Raw genomic sequence first — 16,052 nt, forward strand, 5'->3', positions numbered from 1 at the left:
ACAGTAGTCTGGAAAGGTTGGTAACCAATGCACATTTGGATATTGATGGGTAGGGGAAGCAAATTTGAAATTTTACATTTCTGTCATAGACAGATGAACTTTTGGTGACCTAACAACTTACAAAAAATATATTAGTTTCTACCATGAGGCTGTCATGGTGGATATGAAGCCTCCAATTTGCAGAAAGTAAGATAATTTGAATTCACCATTTCTGTTTAATGGCTTATGCCAAGAAAACTGAGGAAGGCTGCAGGTGCCAAGACTGGTGGCCACTCATCCAACAGTTGGGCTGCTGTTAGCCAGTAAGTTTTCATAGAAAACGACAAATAAAATATTAGAATTAATGATCCAGTTCTATGGTCCTGAAGAAATAGCCACAATGGGCCAGATCTTCAGCTGGTATAAATCAGTAGATCATATTGACTTCAAGAGAGCCAGGCAGATTTACACCAGCTGCGGATCTGATTCCCCAAGACATTTGAGGAGGCGAATAAACTCCCCAAGATTCATTTCCTGGAACTTCTTTGAAATTCCCACCTCATGTAGGAGGAGTTTGGAGTCCTGTGATGGGGTTTACAAACCCCGCTCTCAGCAACACAGGGTTAATGAGCCTAGCACACTTGCAGCCCCTCTTCCTGTTCCTCCAGAACCTCTTACTGAGCATCTGGCTGCATTTTTCCTCACATTTCCTGGTCGTGGCACACCTCATGTAGGGTGGTGAAACACTGGAATGCGTTACCTAGGGAGGTGGTAGAATCTCCTTCCTTAGAGGTTTTTAAGGTCAGGCTTGACAAAGCCCTGGCTGGGATGATTTAACTGGGAATTGGTCCTGCTTCGAGCAGGGGGTTGGACTAGATGACCTTCTGGGGTCCCTTCCAACCCTTATATTCTATGATTCTATGATTCATCCGTGGCCCCAGAAAGTCATGAGGCCTCCTTGTTAATCTCCTCCTGGTGCTTGCCCAAGATTTCCATCCATTATACCAGGAGGAAGAAGCTGAACAGGACTGTGCTCTGTAACTGTGGGGCCTACTTCTGATCCCTCGTATTATCATGCCTCCAGGCAGAGTTCCTCTGAGCAGGGTCCACTGACTCCCTAGACACCTTTGAGGAGCAGTCGGTGTTATCTGGGGTTCTCTGTTCAGTGTCATGCTCCAGATCCCTGATTTTCAACCTATGACCTCACTCCTGCTTCTTTTTCTTTTCTTTCTTTTTTTTTTCCCATTTGTTGTCCCCAGAAATCAATTGTGGTCTGGGCTTAGTGGTTACTCTGATTAATTGAGGGGGGGGGCTTTTAGTTTTGGGTGGGGCTAGACCTGCCGGCCCCAGTATTAGAAATAGTATAGGGTTAATGAGCTACTGTGGACTCACTTGGCTGTGCCTTGCTACACCTGTAGGTGATATCAGAATTGGAGGGAGGAGCTTAAAAGAGAAATACCCAGCTGAACTGGGGGGCAGACCAATCAGGACAGCAAATCTTCAGTTTTAGCTACTGGACCAAGTTCTGGCTAAAGGCTAGAACTCCTTAGCTGATACTGCCTGGAAACCCCTCCTCAAAGGAAGGGAGGACCTGTTGTGGATCCACTTATGATGGGACTAATCTTTGACACTAGTCTGTGAGCCTACTTGGGGCCCGCTGCTTTACAGAAGATGAAGAGGACTCTGACCCCACACATGGGATGTTTCATTTTCGGTTACTTCATTTGGGTTTATTGAAAACCCTGGAAGGGTTGGACTATCTGTGGCTCAGCTGAAGGATCTGAGCCTCTTAAGACCAAACTAATGCACCAAAACTCCCAGATACCACAGAACAGATATCTGGCTGAGTGCTGGGACTGGGTCCAGGGGGCGACCTGGAGCAGGAACCCTGGAGACAAGTCCACACAGGAGGCAAATCTAACCCTACAGATTGCGTGAATCTGTGAGGAAAGGAAACCCAATTCTTTTCTACTTTACCATGTGTCTGAATATTAATAGTGTGTGGATAATGCTGCATCTGCGAGAGCTCCCCTCCCCAATGTTTGCCTGCACACTATCAGTTGTAGAATTGGGGCGTGGAAGGGCAGCATTACTTTTCTTCTTGCCCATGGATCATTATTTGAGACTGACAGGAACATGCCTTTTTTAAATGCACTTTTTTTTTCTGTAACCCTTTCCACCATCCTTTCATAGACCAGAATAGCATGTTTATTTTGGCCCTCTCTTTTTTAAACCAACACCACTTGTCTGTTTGCTCAAGGTGTCGCGTTATTGCCATATGTACACTACAAGAGTACAGTTACAAAAAATTAGGTGTTGCTAAAGGTCACTTGCTTGGGCTGTTATTTCATGGTCATGGTATTTCATGGTCAGGCTGAGTGGGAGACCAGAGGTACAGGGGCAGCAACCTGGGCTTGTAATGGCAGAATGTGCCTCATGTGGTATAAGCCAAGTACAAGAAGAGGCTATGCCAGCCCCCTTTTAAAATTGCACCCTCAAACTGAAGAAGTTTGGGATGATTTCAGGCTTTTTCTGTATATTGATAAGTGATTCTTGCCAGAGAGGGTTTATCCTTTAGGGTCAAATCTTTCTGACAAGCAATATTTTTGCCTTTAGGAATAGACCAGATTGCACCAAATGGCAGGTATTTTAAAACTATATATCCCCAATGAGCCCCCTGCAAGGTCTTTACCCTCCTGCCTCTCCACTTCAGATTACACAGGCTGACCACTGTTCTGTGCTATCAGTTTTTTCAGGACACCTTTCAGAAACAAAGTCTGAACACCTCCAGAAAAGGGCAAATTAATATACTTTTTTTGTGCCCGGTGCATTTGCTTCCTTTGGTTACAGTTATGTGAATTTTTTAAAGGTGCGGAAACAAACAAATGAATTCTATGTTCTTCCTGTCTGCCAGCGTGCGTACACCTGGTTCATAGCATTTCTCACTGGTTAAGGGAGATAGATGATTTTGTGGGAGGCTTTGTTAAAATACTGTCAGTACACCAGCATATGGCACTCCCAGTGACCCATATCAGCAGCATTTAGAATGGATCACTTCCTCCAGGAGGTGGTCATTGAGGTGCAGGGGCTGTGAGTGTTGCTGAGAGAGGAGGGTAAGTTCAAGGGGGAAAATGGGGATGTTGGGGTAGCCACCAGAAGTAGCTGGATGGCAGTTTGTGTGGTTGGAGAAACCTCATGTTGCATGGGGAAAGGGTTGACCTAAAACGGGGTTTGTTCTTCAAGAGAAGATGTTCTGTTTTCTCCTAGCACTCTATTTGCTATTTGGACTTTAGTGAAACCTAATAATTTAGTATAAATTCAGCAGGGACAGTGCATGTGGTTATTTTTATATAAGTTTAAGCTGCCAAAAAATCCCCAGTAGCTATGCTATGCCTCCCTGTAGTCTTCCTGCAATGGACTTTAGCTTAGAGTTAACCTTGTGCTTTCTTGACTAGGGATGCTTTTCGGAAACAGGGCCCCAAAGAGTTAATCTTGAAAAATGGAATCACTAGAGTATGGTTTAAAACCTATTTTAACTCAAGAATGTTTCATTTCCTGCCCTTTTGTTTGTTGATACATCACTTATTGTACAAGAAGGCCCTTGTTAAGTGACGGTTTCTATAAATTAATTGCTTATTTTCAGGAACACTTACATTATTGTCTTCTCTGCAGACAATGTGCACTCAGATCTGCTTCACAACTACCAGAGTAGAGATGACATCCTTATCCTGACAGTGCGTGTGGCTGTCATTTTTGCAGTCATTCTCACAGTGCCAGTGCTGTTTTTCACTGTAAGTATCAGGCTCCTTGCAATTTGGAAACAGCTAAGATCTGTAGTAGGTGCACTCTCCCAAAGCAAGGCTGGCTTGTGTGTGGGGCCTGGCTTCTGAATCAGTGGCAGACTACAGCGAGTACTTGATCCTGCAGTCAGTCTTTCCACATATTAAACTCCCATTGGCTTCATTGGGAGTTTGGATGGGAGAATAAGAAACTATCATACAATTAAAATAAATTATTCTCTCTTGGAACTGGAAGGTGTTAAGTCGATTTAAAATGAAAATACATAAGGGCCTTGTCCTACCCTATTGATCTCAATAGGGGCAGAATCAAGGATGAAATTCATCCAAGAACAGAGGAACCACAGAAATCCCTTTCAGTCACCCTGTTGTAGTAGGGCTCTTCATGAGAGGGTGAGATGGACTGACCATGAGGGCAACCTCCACTTCCCGGTGTGTTGCAGGGATCAAGGAGCTCTATACAACATTTGAAGAATCTGACATAGAAAGGGGCATTGTGGGCAGGCTGGGGGAGGAGTCACTGAATCTGAAATTATGCAGATCCAGTGGATTCAATACCTTCCTGCCCACATGGGTGACATTATTCCAACCGATTGTGTAGGCTGAAATGGCAGCCACAGAGTGGCTGTGTTGCAGCATTGGATGTAGGTGAATCCCATTCCTTCCCTTCGCTGTTTAATTCCACACACAAAGCCGATTACATGAGCTTTCAACCTAGCAGAACTAAAAATGTACATGTCAACATACTCCCCCACCTCTGTCAAGAAATATAATCTGGGGGAAAATACACTCGTACAGACACATAGAAATCCAGTTCTCAGATTTTGAATTAAATATAATCCTTATTCCAAAGGCAGTACATTTGAGTCCTCCAGAATCACTGGGGCATCTATGCAAATCTCATTGTCATGCACAGAGTCAATAAAAATTAGTATATGGGCTTGAACGTTGTATGCTCCTCCTAATAGAGAACTCTTCCTTTTCCTACAGGTGCGTTCTTCTTTATTTGAGCTGGCTAAAAAAACAAAATATGACTTATGTCGTCATGTTGTGGTTACTCTTGTCCTCCTGGTTATTATCAACCTGTTAGTAATTTTTATCCCCTCAATGAAGGATATTTTTGGAGTTGTAGGTACAGTATTCTGGTTTTATATAATAATAATAAATAGCTGTTGGCAGATGTGAAATTCTACAATAACTAACATATTTATTTGAATGTTACAGGAGTAACTTCTGCCAATATGTTGATTTTCATTCTTCCTTCATCGCTGTATTTAAAAATCACACATCAGGATACAGAAAAATTTACTCAGAGGATTTGGGTATGTTTTTCTGTAGATCAATTTAGTGCTTTGCGTGTTACTCATTAAAATGTATTAGGTTGAGAACAGATCTAATATGGTTGTCTGAACATACGTGAACCTGCTGCTGTTACCCTTGTCCTCCCTCCCTCTGTCACACTCCTGTGCAGTGTTTTGTCTTAAATTAGATTGTAAGACCTTTGGTGTGGGGACTCTTACCTTCTTATGTGTTTGTACAGCACCTAGCACATTGAGGCCTTGATCTGACTGGGGCCTCAAATCTAATTGGGGGCCTTCCGGAAGTACCACAGTTTAAATAGTAATAATCCCTAGCAAGGTTCTGAGTCCCTTGAAGTTTGGTAACAAAGGAACTGCCCCCATAGCCACAACTTATTTTCCACAGCAACATATTACCTGAAAGAGCCTGCAGTGTGTCATGTTTGCAGCGCTTTACATTTGTTTTAAGGGATCACAGTCAAATTTTGGGTGCCCCCTGCAAAAGGAGCCAGCTCTTCACTGTTCGTAAGCATACAGGACTGTGACAACTTGATCTCAGCAGGGCTTTACAAGTTTTTACTGAATGTCAAGGGAGGTTTGCAGTTCAGAAGATGTCACAATCCTTCCCATACTGAGATTAGAATAAAAAACTTCTTTGGTAAAGGTCAAGGATCCTGTTAATTTCCCAGCTGTGAATAGAGTCATGTAAGATTCTGAATAGTCCCTGTGGTTTGCTGAGTGCACTCAGTGCACTACCAAACCAGCCCTTCTGTTATCATGCCTTTGGTTTTGTTCATATTACAGTAGTGATTTGGATTAATTTTATTTAATTCCTCCATAATCAAGAACTTCATTTGGGCCAGGCTCGTGATTCCATAGTTATTTCTCTGCACTGGCATGCAAAAATCTTACGTAACGTATGTGGGTTAATTCATTAGCTCCATAAGATGACAATGGCTGAAATACTGTGCAAGTAAACCCTCATGGGATGACTCAGTGCATGTGCTTTATTTCATTCTGCCATGAGCCCTTTAGCTAGTTAAAGAGCAGAGGTGATGGGTACCAAAGGAGAACCCATTCAGTCCTCTTCAGATAGTCACTGAAATGAGCACTTAAGGCAGAGGTTGTGAACGGAGGATAGAGGAAAATTTCATTCTCCGTGCTTAACAAGGAATTCAGAGCTTTGTTTTCATTTGTAATTTTGAAACCCAGTATCAATTTGTAAGTCTCTGTAAGGAAAAAAGTTACCTTAGTTGAAAGACTCCTTTCCTTTTTTCTTTCAGGCTTCTCTTTTCATGGCATTGGGAATATTGTTTTCCCTCGTGAGCATTCCTTTGGTCATCTATGACTGGGTGCACTCAGGAGACAATGCTGAAGGCAACTGAAGTCAACATCATGCTGAAAAGGATACATCCCTGTTTGCTACTCATCAGAATCACAACCATTCTGTTTTGTTATCTATCCCATCCCATCTATCTATCCTGTTATGAGTTTACTCAAATCAAATCCAAATAATTAAATACTGATATAGATGGTATTTTCTTGCAGAAAATGCCCATTTTCCCCAACAGCAGTATCAGTTTCTCCAATTCCATTGAGTTATCAAATCAATGTTAAGGTTGTGTTGACTGTCTGCAAGGGTTTACATGGCTTTGCCACTTGGTTCCAATCATAATTAATTTTTACTCTTCTGGTCATGAATTAGATTGTTCTAGTACTAGTCTTAAAACTTCCGAACCCTAATATTTAGTCCTTCGGGGCAAGCACTGTGTTTGTTTTTGTTTTACAAATGCAGATTCTAGAATAGTTTCCACAAATGATGTTCTCTTCTCACCATCTCTTTTTTTTAACCAAAACTCTACTCTTAAATTGCATACATTTGATCTGGCTTTTCATTACTATTTTGTAAACCATTTCCCCTCATTTAGTAAGTGTAGCATTCTGGAGTGTTTACATGAAGGGCACCATGAAAGCATCAGTTGGTATTAGATAAGAGTATGTCCTACACTTGGTGCTGCTCTTCGTTGTAAAAAAAAAAAAAAAAAAAAAAAAGGTTATGGGAGCAGCCAGCCCAAATGGTTGAGCTGATAGCACATCAAACCACCATGCAGAGACACATACTCAACCATGAGTGACCTTAGACCAAGAGGAATATCAAATAGCACTAACGCTTTTGAAACTGACCAGTAATAGACTCGGTATAGAGCACTGAACATTTGAAACCAACCAGGAGAAGGCAGAGCTGATTTCGGTGTGAAAGGAAAGGTTCAGAAATATGCATTTTCTTCCATATAAACCAATATTTACTAAATACATCTACGCTTTTCAAGAAAAAATGAAAAATTCCAGTTATATCGAAAACCACCACCTTTAGTCATACTTAATGCCTTTTCCATCCTAGGATAGTTTTGCATATACCTAAGGCTGACCTTGTAAAGAAGTTAACTTACTCTTTTAGGGTCAGCCCTCCTCCGATTGAAGTCAGTATGAGTTTTGACTCCAGTGGGAACAGGATCAGGCCCTTATGCAAAACTGGATTCTTAATTGGAATCAAGCCAGATTTTTATTTTAACACCTCTTTAAATAGAACACTTTTTTATATTTAAAAAGCCTATTTCTGTTTCTTCAGGATCAAACAAAAATAGCTATAAATTATTTGCAGAGGCACTCTAACTTTGCATTTATATTGTGGCATATTGTCAATTTGGAAAATGGCTCAGGTTAGAGATTCAGGTACTAAGCAGGTGATCTTTATCGTCAAATACTGAATCATTTTTAGTACTAATGTACTGCCAGGGGGACACATTTGTTCATGTTGTATTGTTCTTGATGTGTGAATTAGAGAGAGTCTGAATTCTGCTGTCAAACATGCGTGCTAGGGATCGGAACCTTTGGCACACGGCCCGCCAGGGTAATCCCCTTGGCAGGCCGGGCTGGTTTGTTTACCTGCCACATCCACAGGTTCGGCCAATCGCAGCTCCCACTGGCCATGGTTTGTCGCTCCAGGCTAATGGGGGCGGCGGGAAGCAGTGTGGGCCGAGGGATGTGCCGGCTGCCACTTCCCACAGCCTCCTGGTGGGCTGCCTGCCAAAGGTTGCTGATCCCTGTCCTAGTGTAAGCAGAGTCTGAATGAGCTCTCCCCTGACATCTAGTGGTGAGCTGTGGAAAAAGACATCAGAAGCTGATCTTGTTTGTATGGACACACCCACCCTGTCTAGGTGCTCAGCATGATGGGATTGCTTGCCCAAATGATCACTTGTGGTTGGTGTTGGATCCCCAGTCTCCTTGTTTTGGGGCAAGAGTAATAAAGGGTTGTTATCCTTGTTGTGTGAACAGAGGGCAGCAGAACTGCACCTGGCATTCCCCGATGGAGGGACTCATCCTCAACTGAACAGCACTTGCTAGGCAGGGGACATTGGTTCCAAAGCCCAATGACTTGAGAGAGGATGGGTCCTGTTTAAGGGTCTTAGACACTGTTTGACCCTCCCTCTCTCCATGGTATAATAAAAGAGCTAATTTAGATTCAATTGAGAGTCTTGTTACATGCTGCAGAGCTGAAATCACTGATACCTAGGTCTAAGTATTAGATCTACTTTAGGACAGCGTCTCTGTTGTAAGACACTGCCCAGTGTGCACCAGCAGTATGGCTCCCCAACTAACAGTTGAAGTCACTGAGAGACATCTTGGCGAGTGGCCAGCAGGGTGGCTGATGGAGAGGGCTAGAGCAGAGCCCCACAGAGAGGCGCGGCAATTGACTGTTGGGGTAACAAGCAAGTGCCCGAGCAGCAAAGTGTGTAAGGTTCCTCCTTACACCACACCCCCCACTTCCACACAGCATGGGAGCTGAACTCTGTGAATGAACCGCTGAACTCTGGGGCTGCACTGGCCAAGGACAGCAACTGTGAGTGGGGTACAGAGAAGGGACGGGCACATGAAAGGGACTTGGGTTTCTGGATTAAGAACCTGAGGTGAAAAGGACACTGCCCAACTTACTTAGGCGTGGGTCTTTTGCTCATGGTTTGTGTTTATGAACTCTAGTTGCAGTGTTTTCCCAAATTAATTCTGAGTTCCCTCCTTTTATTAAAAAGTTTTTACTGCACTCAGACTCTGTGCTTGCGAGAGGGGAAGTATTGCCTCTTAGAGGCACCCAGGGGGGTTGTGTGTAATTGTCCTAGGTCACTGGGTGGGGGCTCGAGCCGGTTTTGTGTTGTATTGTTGCAAAGGAACCACTAGATACTGAACCTGGCCCTTGCTGCTGCTGGCTCCACCTGGCAGAAGGGTTACACTAGCAATGGAACTAATGGCTAACAGGAGTCCAGGTGCACATTCAGGGGTTGAACGATGCCCTTCATAAGTTCAAGTGTACCTGCCAATTTGTGAGGACTCTCATTTTCAGTGGCAGATTCATTTTACACACACACACTCTATAACTAAGGAAAAAGACTAGGATTAGCAATTGTATGTATGGATATTATGTGTCACTATAGCTTTTTCTTTTTACAGACCTGATAGTTCAAGATATTGAACTTCCTGTGAGCTGTTGAATTGCCTTCACTCCTATTGCCTTGGCCTTACATTGCTTGAAGTCACTGGGAGTTGAGGTCACTTAGCAACTTGCAGGAGGTGCTCAGGACCTGTAAGGTTCTAGCCCTATGGGCTAGTCTACACTACATAGTTAGGTCAACATAAGGCAGCTTATGTCGACCTAATTATGTCAGTGTACACGCTACAGCCTTGACCCGCCGATATAAGTGCCGTACTACACTGACATAGTAACTCCACCTCCACGAGAGGCATAAGGCTTATGTCGGTGTAGTTAGTGCAATGCAGTGTTTGTGTAGACACTGCATCTCTTACATTAGCTTTCTTGTCAATTTCACAATAGGAGCCCTGCTGAGAGTCAGGGTGAGAAGCCCAAGCAGCCCTGCGCCAGCTGCCAGCAGGAGGAGGGGTGAGAAGCCCCGGGTGGCTTCCCCTGGCTCCCTGTGGAGAACGTGGGGGCAAAAAGCTTTGTCCCGCTCCCAGTGAGGACTGGGGAGCAAAGAGGGGGACAGCCTGCTGGGAGCCTGTGGGGCAGCTGGGCTCCAGGCAGGGAGCTGCCAGAGGAGCTCAGAGAGCAGGCTCTCAGCTCCCCACACTGCCCCTCTTAGGTCAGCAGAAGTGCTCCTCATGAGGATGTGCACCACCAACCCAAAAAGGGTAGTGTGGATCTGCACTACCACATTAAATTACTATGGTGGCTGTAAATTGACCTAATATAGGTCGACTTTGGTTTGTAGTGTAGACACCCTAAAAGACTAACTTTAACCTGTGAAAATTTCATAGGTGACTGTGTTATCCTACAAGTACTCTGAGGTTGTCCTCCTTCCCATTCCCTTTTCGTTCTCTCTTCTACTTCTGACAGCATAGATTACTGAGTTGATGGGACTGTGACAGAGGAGATATTGAGGGGGACTTTCAAAGTCACAAATGAATTAGGTGCCCAACTCCCATTGATAATCAATGGGAGTTGGGCACTCTCCCTCTTTACTTCTTCCTCACCTGCTTTGTCCCCTTCTTCAACTTGCATACTGCAGTCTTATTGGATAAAATAAAATGAATTAGCAGGATTTATGCACTGAGTGCAATTTCCCTTAGGCATAGGACCATCATCATTTCTGTCCTGAAAGGGTGCAAGATGAGTTCAGTCCTTAAACAGGCTGTGTGCTGGCCCTGTACACAGGGTGGGGGGGGGAGGATTTCACTCAGACTGATTTACTGGCATCATATATATATATAGCTATTTATGCAAAGGAATAATATGTATGTTGATGTCTGTAGTACAGACTGTGAAATAATATGCTTTTTTATTTTCTCATCAGGTTTATACATTCTTAACAGAATGCAATAGACCCTGCTGTAACTGTCAGAATCACTGTATGAGGTTATCTGTAAAATGTGCTGCTTTTATTCAGTTTGTTTGGAATAGTGAACTTGTAGCTAACAAAAGTATGAGTCCCACATTTTAGCTAGGCTTTTAAGAGCACTGTAAAATGCTATAGGAGTTCCTCTGTTAAATAAGTAGGATCCAGCGTACTGTATCTACTTAGTAGGTGGCAGCATGCTTTCCTGTTCTAGAGAGCTTGTCACTATTGTGGACACTGCAAATTCATAGACTGGTCGTGAACCTAGTTAAACTATTCTGTTATAGTTATTGGAAAGTGGTGGGAGAAGGAGGTGGGGGGGGGAGTAGTTCCAAGCAGGAGTTCCTAATAAGGTTTTAGGAATAGATCATGAGCTAGTGTTATGTTGACTGACACCAGCTACAGATCTGGCCTATAAAATCCTTTACTTTTGGCTTTTGATCTTGACTAGCATTTCATTTACAGTGATCTGTGGAGAGAAATGAAGAAGTTCTCTCTCCTCCTGCCTGTTTATAAACATAAATAAATAAATTACTACAATTTTGGACCTAGAATCTTGGAAGTAACATTGTTTTGGGATGAAGTGTACAGATGGGCCTGCACAAGACCTGTGTGCCACATAAGCCCTAATTTGAGGATGTAAGTGGGATCTCAGTGGTGCACAGCCCTTGTATTGGCCCCTTGCAGAAGGGTAATTCCTACCCTTCAGGATATCCATCCACTCCAGAAGGTTGATTTTGTGAGCTTAATAAGGATGTGTGTGTGTTCGGTTTTGACCAGGCACACATCTAAATGAAACTTTGAAAACATGTTTGGGGACAGCATGGGATTCGTCTGTACGTCTGCCTCACGACACAAAACACCATACGTATTTATGGTGCTGTATGAATAATTAATTATATATAATGGTATCTATAGCCCATCCTAAATCAGCAAAAACTAATTGCTTTAATCTTATATTAAGACTAAAGAGCATCTTGGCAAAAAGCCTTCTGATTTTGAATGACCCCAATCCAGTTCCACAATCCTATCACTGGTATCCTTAGGACCAACCCACACAGTATGTATTCTATTCCATCAACAATACCAATAAATGGCTCTTATTTCCTGCTACCAAGAAGCTCACACAAAAGTTCCCAAGAACACTTTGCATCAGGAAAACCTTTTTCCTATAACATATACAAAGAATGTTTTATTTGTATAAAAAAAAAGGCTTTCTGTTACAAACTGTGAAAATGGTAGCAAATTAATAAATACAGGGGGGAAATGGTCTGAACATTCACATACTGTGCATATGTTTGTTTCTAAAGAAGAATCTATGCAGTTGTGTGGTATTGTATGAAATGTTTCATTTTTATGTATCTATATTGTAAATAAATAGGATGCTGTATATTTTTGCTATTGTTTATCCCCTATGAAATAGATGTGTTAGTCACTGCGTATTAACAAAAATAGGTGTTTGTGTCCGAATTTGAACAGAAACATGAATACTTTCGCTTCTCACGTAGTAAAATGTACATCCCCTCCCCTCTACCCTTTATCATTGTTGCCTCAGTAAACTTTAAACCTAAAACTATAATTATATTGATGAATGTAGCAAGAAAATGGCTGCATTTTTTCCAATATAGTCCAATGAATTTGCTAGAATTCAGTTCTAATGCCTGTATTCGTATTTTCTCAATAGCAAATTATTCAAACAGTGCTCACGATGGGTGAAATTAGTCCCTGTGCAAAGGGCCCACACAATGCCTAGTCAGCTCCTAGGTTCTTGATAGGGATCAAGTGGAACTAATATCTTGAACAGGCCTTGTGAAGGTTGCTACACCAGGTGAATTTCACTCACTGAAATAATCATGCTTTAGAAACAGGTGCTAGAGACAAAGTGATCAAGTATATTCCATGCCATGTTAACTCTGTACAATATAGTATTCAGTATTTATGAAAAATAGAAGTTGAGAAACGGGTCTAAAAATAAATATTTATTTTCCAAGCTTGCTTTGTAGCCTAGGATAAGGAAAGGTCTTGAAGTAATATTTGTTTTAAAGATGAGCACAAATTTGAATGAAAATGTATTAGTCGCTTTTACAGAGCTTTTCAAACTGCTGCATGTTTACAGTGTTTCAGCCAAGACACAGACTGTAAAAGGTATTTTTTCATAAGGCTTGAACTTCAGATTGTTTATACTAAATCCATTTCCTAGAGTCCCTATGTAAGTTAAGGTTCACCCAGCTGCAGTACAAACACTACAGTGTGATGTACACTTGATACCAGGTAATTTCCAAGGGAGTGTTCAAATGAGTCATGACTCATGGGTGATACTTTGCTCCTGCTAACGTCACTATACTTTGTGCTGTTCATATTAAACATAAGCAAATAGATTGTTTCCCAGTTTGTGTGTAAATAAATAAAAAATAATAAGTTCTATAATCTGTTACCAATATAGTTTTTAAACATTAAAAATGTGATCTAAAAGAACGAGAATGTTACATTCATTCTTTCAAGGGGACAAATATTTATTTGTTACAATCTGTTAAACAGCATGAGCTAGCAACTCTTACTCATGTTGAGTAGTACTTATGCAAATAATCCCATTGAACTCAAGGCTTGCAGCCCTAGGTACCCAGTTGTACTAGACTCTCAGGGAATTGATAAGTGGGATTGGATAACATTTTCAAAGTCAGCTGAATCCCACTGACCTCCAATGACACCTAGGTGCTTTGAAAAAATTCTTTTTCACCTTTAAGTCACTAATATAACTATAGCTCTGGTCACAGTGAACAGTGCTTGTGGAATGAATTGGTGGCTACAATCCCACCCTCAGGCTAAAATCTTCTCCCTGAATAACTCAACTGAATGAAAGGGAACTATGTGGGGAGGTTTAAAATAAAAAGGAATCTTTTCCTAGCACCCATCCATCCACCTCAGGAGGGAGGGAAAAGGACCAGAGGAGCCATGCATTAAAAAGTTCCTTGACCAACCTCTGCCCTGTCTCCAAGCCCTCTCCTTGCACAGTAGCCCAGTGAGCCCTCATGGGGCAGGATCCCATGCAACATATATGCCTCTATTCAGTCTCTGCTAACCTATCCCCCCTTGTTTTGCAGAAATGCACCATGTCCACTTCCAGAGGGCATTCCGAATTACCATCTTTGCTCCATACATTATTGGGTAGGGGAGTGTGAATTGGTGAAACTGAAAATTTAAACAGAGGAGACATTTTCTCTGCATCTCTCTCCCACCCCTTTTCTTTCCTCATTTGGAGAAACCAGGGCAGGAACATATTCACTCTTGCTCCTCAGGCTGTAGCATAGAATCATAGAATATCAGGGTTGGAAGGGACCTCAGGAGGTCATCTAGTCCAACCCCCTGCTCAAAGCAGGACCGATCCCCAATTAAATCATCCCAGCCAGGGCTTTGTCAAGCCTGACCTTAAAAACTTCTAAGGAAGGAGATTCCACCACCTCCCTAGGTAACGCATTCCAGTGTTTCACCACCCTCCTAGTGAAAAAGTTTTTCCTAATATCCAACCTAAATCTCCCCCACTGCAACTTGAGACCATTACTCCTTGTTCTGTCATCTGCTACCACTGAGAACAGTCTAGAGCCATCCTCTTTGGAACCGCCTTTCAGGTAGTTGAAAGCAGTTATCAAATCCCCCCTCATTCTTCTCTTCCGTAGACTAAACATCCCCAGTTCCCTCAGCCTCTCCTCATAACTCACGTGTTCCAGTCCCCTAATCATTTTTGTTGCCCTCCGCTGGACGCTTTCCAATTTTTCCACATCCATCTTGTAGTGTGGGGCCCAAAACTGGACACAGTACTCCAGATGAGGCCTCACCAGTGTCGAATAGAGGGGAACGATCACGTCCCTCGATCTGCTGGCAATGCCCCTACTTATACATCCCAAAATGCCATTGGCCTTCTTGGCAACAAGGGCACACTGTTGACTCATATCCAGCTTCTCGTCCACTGTAACCCCTAGGTCCTTTTCTGCAGAAGTCCTGCCGAGCCATTCGGTCCCTTGTCTGTAGTGGTGCATGGGATTCTTCCGTCCTAAGTGCAGCACTCCACTGGTCCTTGTTGAACCTCATCAGATTTCTTTTGGCCCAATCCTCAAATTTGTCTAGGTCCCTCTGTATCCTATCCCTACCCTCCAGCGTATCTACCTCTCCTCCCAGTTTAGTGTCATCTGCAAACTTGCTGAGGGTGCAATCCACACCATCCTCCAGATCATTTATGAAGATATTGAACAAAACCAGCCCCAGGACCGACCCTTGGGGCACTCCACTTGATACCGGCTGCCAACTAGACATGGAGCCATTGATCACTACCCGTTGAGCCCGACAATCTAGCCAGCTTTGTTATGACCACTGCAAGAGGCACTGGAGATTGGGAGCAATAAGGAGGAGTGACAAGCACTTCCAAGCACGGCTCCATGATACAGGATTTTGACTCCTTGTTGTCCTATAACCTGTCCTCTCCCGCATTGCCATGCAGTGGAGCAGCATCAGTTGTGCTGCATAATTCAAAGCTGCCAGCAGTCCCCACTTGGACCATGGGATTTGTGCTAGAGTGCTTTGTGGCAAAAGCAGATGCCATTGAAGGGTGTGTATCATGGGCTACAGAATTGTTAAATAGAAGCTTTTAGTCTGGCATTCATCACAAGCATTAAAATCAAACACCATGTCTTTCTGTTTCAACTTAGAGAAAATACAGTTTTACTAAAGCAGTTCATATTAAATTTGTAAATGCCATAGCTTTGGCTAGAAACAGAAGTCTTCTTATTGGTTTAATAGTCCTTGGCTTTGCCAAGGTATTTGCTCATCAGGGTTTATTGCTTAAAAAATAGGGGGGTTACCAGAATGCTCAGGAAAAGGAGTTGCTCGAGTTAGATTTAGATAATATGGCAACAAAATGAATTGGAATAGGCAGGAGTAAGAGATGCTCCTGAGGAAGGCCACTGTGCAATCCAGTCCACTGAGCAAGGTAGCTTTATAGGCTTGACTTGGTTCCTTATTGATCAAAGTCCACTTCAGAACTTCACTGAACTGATTCTCCAAGACCTGCAGGCTATTGGCCC

General features: G+C 42.8%; 1 protein-coding gene across 3 annotated transcripts in view; it reads left to right on the forward strand.

The window, feature by feature from the left end:
• SLC38A1 (solute carrier family 38 member 1) overlaps positions 1–13,452 on the forward strand; it is a 67,664-nt gene extending 54,212 nt beyond the window's left edge. For all 3 annotated transcript variants that reach the window (XM_048835973.2, XM_075124388.1, XM_048835974.2), the window contains 4 exons: positions 3,652–3,770; positions 4,767–4,908; positions 5,001–5,098; positions 6,358–13,452. In XM_048835973.2, coding sequence (XP_048691930.1) covers positions 3,652–3,770; positions 4,767–4,908; positions 5,001–5,098; positions 6,358–6,459 — 461 coding nt within the window. In that variant the 3' untranslated portion in view covers positions 6,460–13,452. The remainder of the gene's footprint in view (positions 1–3,651; positions 3,771–4,766; positions 4,909–5,000; positions 5,099–6,357) is intronic.
• The last annotated feature ends 2,600 nt before the right edge of the window (positions 13,453–16,052 follow it).

This window comes from Caretta caretta, chromosome 1, assembly GCF_965140235.1.
Source record: "Caretta caretta isolate rCarCar2 chromosome 1, rCarCar1.hap1, whole genome shotgun sequence".
NCBI classification, from domain to species: domain Eukaryota; kingdom Metazoa; phylum Chordata; order Testudines; family Cheloniidae; genus Caretta; species Caretta caretta.